Source organism: Falco punctatus (genome assembly GCF_963210335.1).
Source record: "Falco punctatus genome assembly, chromosome: 3".
Classification (NCBI taxonomy): Eukaryota; Metazoa; Chordata; class Aves; order Falconiformes; family Falconidae; genus Falco; species Falco punctatus.
Window position 1 is genome coordinate 54,419,842 of NC_137582.1, and position 8,877 is coordinate 54,428,718.

General features: G+C 39.6%; 1 protein-coding gene across 2 annotated transcripts in view; it reads left to right on the forward strand.

Moving 5' to 3' along the window:
* CDH2 (cadherin 2) overlaps window positions 1–8,189 on the forward strand; it is a 120,130-nt gene extending 111,941 nt beyond the window's left edge. For both annotated transcript variants that reach the window (XM_080382011.1, XM_080382012.1), the window contains exon 16: window positions 6,779–8,189. In XM_080382011.1, coding sequence (XP_080238137.1) covers window positions 6,779–6,985 — 207 coding nt within the window. In that variant the 3' untranslated portion in view covers window positions 6,986–8,189. The remainder of the gene's footprint in view (window positions 1–6,778) is intronic.
* Window positions 8,190–8,877: the final 688 nt, after the last annotated feature.

The following is an 8,877-nucleotide window of genomic DNA, read 5'->3' on the forward strand; positions in this document are numbered from 1 at the left end:
CCTTATGCTTCCTCATCTTCTTCCAAACAATCAAAGTTTCCCATCCTATTCTCATGCAGCTGTGACCAGACACTGCCCACCTAGCAGGCAGTTGGGAAGAACCCGTAATCCTCAATACCCTGATTTTTCTTGTCCTCAAAGCAGCTATCAAGCTCTCACAGAGCCAAGACAAACAGTCAGTGTGATTCTGGAAAGCCAGAAAGAGGCCAGAGTTTGTCCAGCCTTCTACAGTTTTTACATTACTTAGCAAGCTGTTCTTGCCATACTGTTTTTCAGTAGGTTATTACTCTTTAAGATTGTAGTGTCAATGTGTACACGTGGAGCTGTAGAACCAGTACATGCTGTCTTGATTTAACCCAATATGTTTGTATTGCAGTATGGACAAGCATAAAGTGATTTTCTTACTGCTGTCTATTGTGTTAGATCAGTATCTCCCTTTATGCTTCCCCTTGCTGTCAACCAAAAGAGAAAGCTACTCCTAGTTATTCTTACACAGTAAAATAATGTCAATAATGTCATTGCCTCTAAAATAAACCTTGGAAATATATATGAAATTATAGAAAACCTGGCAATTTTCTTGTCTGCAAGTTAGCTCAAAATTAATTATAATTGAAAGGAACTGTATGAGGTAGTTTCTGTGTTTCAAGCATTATATATTTAGCTTCTTTTTTTCATAAGGTATTTCTTTCTTAGGATTTCACAGCAATGTATCATTTTATTATGGGGCATTCCACCTAACCATCCTTCTAGCATACGGTAGCCACCCAAAGGTTGCTCATGCTCTTGTCTGTTTTGTCAGAAGTCTGAGCAAAATGGAGATTTTATTTCTGCAGAACAGTTTCATTTTAATTCATATTTTATGTTAAAATTTCCCATGGCAAATGTGATTCTAAGAAGTCTATTGAGTGAAAAAAAATAATCAGTCTTTCACAGTAGTACTCACTATTAGAGTTAAATTTCAAAATTATCTGCATCTACAGAGCGTAAACATTCAGGCCACGCAGGTTTTCTGACTTTCTTCAGAGAATTCCACGTGCAGTCCTGGCAAGATTATACCCAAACAAATTGGTCTCTCAGTTTTACTTTTGGAGTAAATGGAAGTAATATCTTGAATAAAACCCATACCAGACATTTCTTAGGGGAGTTAATACAGAAGATATGCTGAGCTGTGAAAACAACACAGCAAGGTAAGAAAGGGCAAAGCTCATATCCCTCTGCATCCAGCTTCAACGTTATTATGTGTAACTTTCCCGTGGGTAGCCCTAATCCAAACCTCCTGGAAAACTAGCCAAGTCGCTAGCTGAGTAGGAAGAAGGCTGTCTTTTAGCTATCAGTACCTTGGTAGCAAAGTCTGCATTATCCCATTGGTTTAAAAAGATGCAACACTTTTGGAGATCAGTCTGGTCTTCTGGAAGACTTGGCCCTATTTCTAGAGATGCTGAATAGCATGATCCTTTGGGATGCTGGCCCACGTGCAGGGATTAATTTAGTCTGTTGAATGCTTACCAGCACGTCAGACACACAGCTAGTGTTCAGATTAGCCTCTGAATTGCTTAAACTTTTGAAAAAAAAAAGAACTACAGGTCACTGATTTCAGATATTGGAGGATTTAGCTACCATTGCCAAGTAAGCATGGGGTGTTTTTTTCTTCTTTTATTACAGAGACGTAGAAACAGAAAGTAAAAAAGACCTAGTGGGTCATTTTGTTTCTTTCCTTTTGGCAGGACTGTTTTTTCTGGTATATTATTTTCTAGCTGTCATCCTTTGTATTAAATCTACTTAACTCAATGAGACACATATGAGTATTTTGCAATGTTCTAATGACTTCTAAATTGAAAAACAGGTTACAAGTACGATAAAAACTTCCAAATACCTTTACAACACTTACAAAGTTAAAATAACATACAGAGCTATGAACTTTTTAAAATAAGAAGGTTCCAGAGGTGCGTTACAATCAAAATATGTTTTGCAGGCATAAGCTAAATGACCTCGGGGACTTTCTTGTTTTGTCTGTTTCAACGGATAGATGAATCTCTAATTTAAGGGGGGAAGGGAAAAAACTCCTTTTCTTCCAGTTCAGTGTACAAACAAGTCAGTGAAATAAGTCATGTGTTATTAAGAATCCTCTGTAGACCTTGTTTTCCATTTTGAGCCTTTTAAAACATAACTGCAGAGTGTGGAGCATAATTAACACTTAGAATAGTTACGATTTGCAAGACAGTCTAAATTAGGCCTGTTTGAAGTAACTTAGTTAATCCTGTTTTCAAGAACCACCTATGCTGTCCCTGGAAATCTTAAACAAATTATATTGTGGTGGAGAGTTTGTGGCTAAGAATATATTTCTAATCAATAGAGGACATAGCCTGAGGTAAACTAAATTTAAATTACAAACTAAAGGTCTCATCCCATGAGGACATGGAGGACCCTCAGTTCATTCCTAGTTAATGGTTATTGATACAGCGCATCTCAAAGCAGAATAGTCTCTTGATGCCTTCTGTTTTCTCTTGTCAAGTAAAAAACTGGTTCCAGATTAAACCAATTTTTTATATTTCCCTATAGGGCTCAGTTCTTCCTTTCCTTCTCATCAAAAGTCTGCCAAATTTGATATAGTAGGATTCATGAAAATAAAAGCATCAGATTTTGTAATGTTTCATGTTAGTTCAAGATTGAGGGTTTTGCTTTCCCTTAATTGGAGACCAATTGAGAATGCTGCACATACTAAGGAAAGTATAACAAGGTTACCACTGTTCCTCAGTCAGAGAATTAGAGAACGGTCAGGGTTGAAAGGGACCTCTGGAGATTATCTAGTCCAACCCCCTGCTAAAGCAGGTTGCACAGAGTCCTGTCCAGGCGGGTTTTGAGTATCTCCAGAGAAGGAGACTCCACAATTTCCCTGGGCAGCCTGTTGCAGTGCTTTGTCACCCTCAAAGTAAAGAACTTCTTCCTCATATTCAGGGTGGAACATCTTATGTTTCAGTTTCTTCCCATTGCCCCATGTCCTCTCGCTGGGCACCACTGAAAAGAGCCTGGCCCCATCCTCCTGACATTTGCCCTTTGAGATACTTGTAGACTTCGATGAGATCTTCTCTCAGCCTTCTCCAGGCTAAACAGCCCCAGCTCTCTCAGCCTTTCCTCATAAGGGAGATGCTCCAGTCTCCTAATCATCTTCATAGCCCTCCACTGGGCACTCTCCAGTAGTTCCTTTTCTTTCCTGAACTGGGGAGCCCAGCACCGGACACAGCACTCCAGATGCAGCCTCACCAGGGCAGAGCAGAGGGGGAGGACAACCTCCCTCCACCTGCTGGCCACACTCCTCCTGATGCCCCCCAGGATACCATTGACCTTCTTGGCCACCAGGGCACACTGCTGGCTCATGGCCAGCTTGCTGTCCACCAGGACTCACAGGTCCTTCTCCCAGAGCTGCCTCTCAGCAGGTGACCCCCAGCCTGTACTGGTGCGTGGGGTTGTTCCTCCCCAGGTGCAGGACCTCACACTTGCCTTTGTGGAGTTTCATGAGGTTCCTCTCCGCCCAACTCCCCAGCCTGTCCAGGTCTCGCTGAATGGCAGCGCAGCCTCCTGGGGTATCAGCTACTCGCCAGTACAGTGCCAGTCAAGGCACTGTATTTTCTCTTTTTCTGCCCCTTATCTCCTCCTGAGTTGCCACAATATACATAAAAAAGGAAGAGGAAAAAAGTGAAATTGCTACTCAGTCTGTCCTGGGTCTCAAGCTGGCCTTTGTGTTGCGATGGCTCTTCTATGACTGCTTGTCGTACATCGGTGGTACAGCAAATGCAAGGAAATATGACTTAGTTCACTAACTCCCAGCAGGATCACCTGGTCTGTATGCCCCAGCAATTCTGTTATTGAATAAGGTTCTCTGTCTAGTAAAAACATTCAGTTTTCAGATCAGGAAACTGTAAACCAAATAACTCATAACAACCCTTCTGATATTCTTGCACACATCTGGGAAAAACTTGAGAGATCTCTTCAGAAGCAGTTGACAATACCGTGGCAGCAAGATCAGGGGAAACATTTCTTGGCAGCCACTTGTTGCCTTTTCATGTGTGGCAGTAGCAGGCTGTGATACCACGCGCTGAAAGGGATGACATAATAATCAGAAAAGGTAGCAATACTGAAACCAAAGGGAGCTTCGTTAGCCAATTTCACTGCCAAAGTCGACATCCAGTAACTCCAGCTTCAGACATGTTGTAGAACCCAACAGCAAAGTGGAGCAGTGCACTTGGTAGATTCAGAGGATATGCTTAGCAGAGGGAAAGTGAAAAAATTCTAGTATTTCTTGGTCATTTTAGTATGTAACTTGCCACACAAATAGAGCAGAACACTTGGTTGTCATTTGAGGAGTTAAGAGACTAAGTTCAGTCATTATACTGTGAAGCTGAGGAATTTTTAACCGGAAGGTAGGTGCAAATGTCAGTGTAACTTGGGCTGTGCAGTTGAATCAATACCTTCATAACATGGCCCGTAGCCATGTTCTCTGAATGAAATGGATTACACAGTAAGCACAACCTTTGTAACAGTGAATTTGTTAGTGAGATGCTATCTTGTAAGTCAGTAGCTCAAAACCAGTTTTCTTTTTAAATGTTATCATGATACCAGCAGCAAATTGAAAAAAATAAAACTTCCCCTTTGGAAAAAAAAGATAGAAAGAGGCTGCCTGCCACCTTGCTGTGGGAAGCTGATAGGTATCAGAGTATCAGAATTTCTGCAGTGATGTAGGAAAATGTTTTGTTCACTGATTTTTAATAAATTAGTATCCCATGTTTTGCTGGCTGTTACTAGGCAGAGTTGCAGGGAAATAGCATTTCTTCCCCAGGCTGGCTTTCTAGATGACTTTTACATCCTGTTACCTGGGATTCATACCTCAGCACTCCTTAAGCTCAAGTGGTATTTATTCTCCTTCCTTCTCACCTCTGTTCAAAAAGCATGGGTGTCTGTCACCCCAAGCAGGCTTAAGGGAAGATATGAATACTGTAAGGCCAGTTACTGGCCAAGAACTCAAGTTATATTTCTGCTTCAGCAGCAGAAATTGAGAGAAAGCCTTAGAACAATTTCTAGCTTTGAAGCTGGATAAGGGAAGTCTTGTAACACTTGCTGTTGTCTTTTTGGAATCTCAGATCTTTTGTGCTTATTATGGTCATCAGGATGGAAAATGGCAAAGAGAAAGATAACAAGCATCACCAATTATTCTTATCAGATAATTCAAAATTGCACTTTTAATGCAGGCTATTAATAACCTGCTTGATGATGTTGTACTACACAAAACAATCATTTAAGTCCAAAATGTGTTCTTGATTAGAGATCATTGGTTTGGTAAGTACAGTTTGCACACATTGATCATTTTAGATAGGTAGTAAAGACCCATGATTCTCTTCTACCTTATCAATACCATATGCTTTAATTCGTGAGTTTAGCTATATACGTATTTCTAGAAGAAAAATTGACATCTGTTTGCATTGTGTCACTTTTAGACTTAACACAATAGAGAGTAAAAAAACAGAATATGTTAAATAATTTGAAGGAAGCACACTCAATTCTCCAAATAATTGGCAGTATAATAAAGCCATTCTTTAAATAAATAAACATTAAAAATAAAATCAGCACAAATAGCACTGGTTAAAATTATTAGTGAGCAATTTAGAATCTTAGCTCAGCCTTATAGAATTCTGGAAGATATATTATCCCTTGTCAGTGGCTGCCAAAGTAGATCCTATTCGATGTGGAAGCTCTTGAAAAAGCATTGCTAATCCCGCAAAGTTGAAAAATCCAAAGCACAAGAGGGCTTTTTAACTTCAGGCTTCAGCCTCTTATATTCAACTTGTAAATCTTCCCAGGTTAAGCACAGAGCAATTGTCTTGTATTCTAAAATTTAACTTACTCTTTAGGTTTGGACCTGTGTGAGAAAACAAGGAGAGAAGAGACTTTTCTCTGGAAGAAATGTGGTTCTCTCCTTACTTTCAATTTGTGTTGGTTTTAGCATGGATTATTCAGCTCTAGAGGGCAGAAATTTAAAATTGCTGGAGAAACACAACATTTTCAAGTGGTGTGTTCTTAACTTGGATCCTTTGAAATGAAGAAACAAAATGGTTATAATCTTGTATTTAGCTTTGATGTCATTGTGTGTGTTTTTCTGAAGAGCAAGTGGAATCTTATGGGTGGTTATAGCAAGGCACATAAGACTTAAGCCAACATATTGTATCTTTTTCTCACTAGCAGCCTACAGAGAGAGGTACATGAATTTTACAGGACTAACTGAATATGGGTTTTGGCACATGCAGATGGACTGCAGGGCAGCGATGTCAGTGGATATGTTAATGGCCACGTGAGACGGCTGTTAAAGTGAATCTTTGCAAACAATGCCTATTGCTCCTGCCCCATCTGTCTGTTTAACCAGTCCCATATTGCTCATGCCGCAAGTTGTGAGCTGTGTGGCTCTGAAACTGTGTATTTATTAGCATCGGTCCTCGTGCCGTGCTGTTCTCTTGAGGTTTTGTTAGAGCTCTGTTTGCAAGTACATTCAAAATGTCCAGTGCTGTAATGCTGGAAATGTGACCGTTCTAAGAGGCATTTGTGGGTATGTCTTACTGTGAAATAAGTTCTTGCCGGAGTTACATAAATACAAATCTCGTTTTGAATTGAAACGCAGAAGAACTTGGTTTTCTCAAGTGGTGATTAATAGATAACTGCACTGTGATATTCCAGTTTTGTCTTTCTTTCAGATACAGAACTATCTTTTTTCCCCTCCCTCTCCTTCTTGCAGGGACTTAAAGCAGCTGACAATGACCCTACAGCCCCACCATACGACTCCCTCTTAGTCTTTGACTATGAAGGAAGCGGCTCCACTGCTGGATCCTTGAGCTCTCTTAACTCCTCAAGTAGTGGTGGTGAGCAAGACTATGACTACCTAAATGACTGGGGCCCACGTTTCAAGAAACTTGCCGATATGTACGGTGGAGGTGATGACTGAACTTCAACGTGAACTTTGGTTTTGGACAAGTACAAACATTTCAACTGATATTCCCCAAAAGCATACAGAAGCTAGGCTTTAACTTTGTAGTCTACTAGCACAAGTGCTTGCTGAAGGCTTTGGCTTAGGCTGCAAACCAATTTGGGCTCCGTGGAATATCAGTGATCCAATGCTGTTTGGAGAAAAATAGTGAGCTCAGTTACACTTGAATTTTACAGTACAGAAGCACTGGGATTTTATGTGCCTTTTTGTACCTTTTTCAGATCGGAATTAGTTTTATGTTTAAGGCTTTAATGGTACTGATTTATGAAATTATGCATTAAAGAGACGAAATATGTTGGGGTGGGGAGGAGTAAGGTGAAACACAATATGCTTCAACATGCTTTTGTTACATCACATTGCTTTTATTAAAATAAGGAAATTAAAAATAAACAAAAAAAAATCCTCGTGGAACAATTTTATTATCTGGGAGAGAAGACCATGAGGTGGAAAAATGTACATTACTTCTAGTTTTAGATGTTAGGGGATTTTTTTCACTAAAATTCTAAAACTTATGCAGCTGGTTGCAAATAAAGGGAGTTTTCATATCACCAGTTTGTAGCAGAATTGATTTTTTTTTTTCTTATGCTAGAATGTTAGACACATTTTGGTCTTAATCCATGTACACTTTTTTTCTTCTTTTTTAATTTCTAGTATTTTTTTCCCACTTCACTGTAAAAAATGGTATGTGTACATAATGTTTTATTGGCATAGTCTGTGGAGAAGTGCAGAAACTTCAGAACACGTGTATGTATTATTTGGACTATGGATTCAGGTTTTTGCATGTTTATATCTTTTGTTATGGATAAAGTATTTACAAAACAGGTTGCAAACAAGTGACATTGATTCAATTGTTGAACTGTAGTTAGAGTACTCAGTATTTTTTTTATTTTTATTTTTATTATTTTTTTTGTTTGGGGAGGGAGAAAAGTTCTTAGCACAAAAGTTTTACATAATTTGTACCAAAAAAAAGGGGGGGAGGGGAGTTGGCCTGATACTGGTGGCACGAGTAAATATACAGTATGTTTTGGGGGCGGGGAGGGAAGGGGGAAGGAGCTTTCAAACTGGAGAGACTTCTGAGAACAGCTTTGCCTCTGTATTGTGTACCAGAATATGAATGATACACCTCTGACCCCAACGTTCTGAATAAAATGCTAATTTTGGATCTGGTGCTTGGTTTGGCATTTTTTCTCCTAGCTGGGCAGCCCTGACTATAGTAAATAAGAAGTGCACGAAGTACATTCGAGCTTGTGAAAGTTACGTGGACTTCTTTAGCATTCCGTCCATATATGGCTGGACTGCATATAGAAGAAAGGTTGGCACGAAGTTGGAAGGCAAGTTCCCAGGTAAAAGCAGAATGATCGGTGCCATTTCTGGGAATTCGGAATTTTCAGAATTCACATTGATGACTAGCTCTTTGGTTTAATGTACATTATCTAAATAACAGAGTTTGCATCATTTTTGGCTCATTTCTAGACTGACAGTTTAATGATTGTGTGATTATGCTGAAAGTTGCATAAATAGCATAAATTGCAGATCGTGGCAGTCATCTGCCACCTGGACTTTCTTACGCTGAAGTAAAGACAAGCCCCTGCTAAGTTCAGTGTGCATCAAGTCATGTCCTTCAAGGAGGTGCTTACGGTCATGGAGCTTTATCAAAACATCCCATTAGATTAGTCAGTACTAAACATGCTTCTATCCTGTTGCAATGGTTTAGTTGCAAACAAAGCAAACAGTAGGTGCAATGGTTCTGCCTTCTTTCACTTGCAACAATCTGTTCAGGTTCACTGTCTACATTTACACTCATTATGGACCTAATTGTGAACAGTGTGAAGCTCAAACTCAGCAGAAAC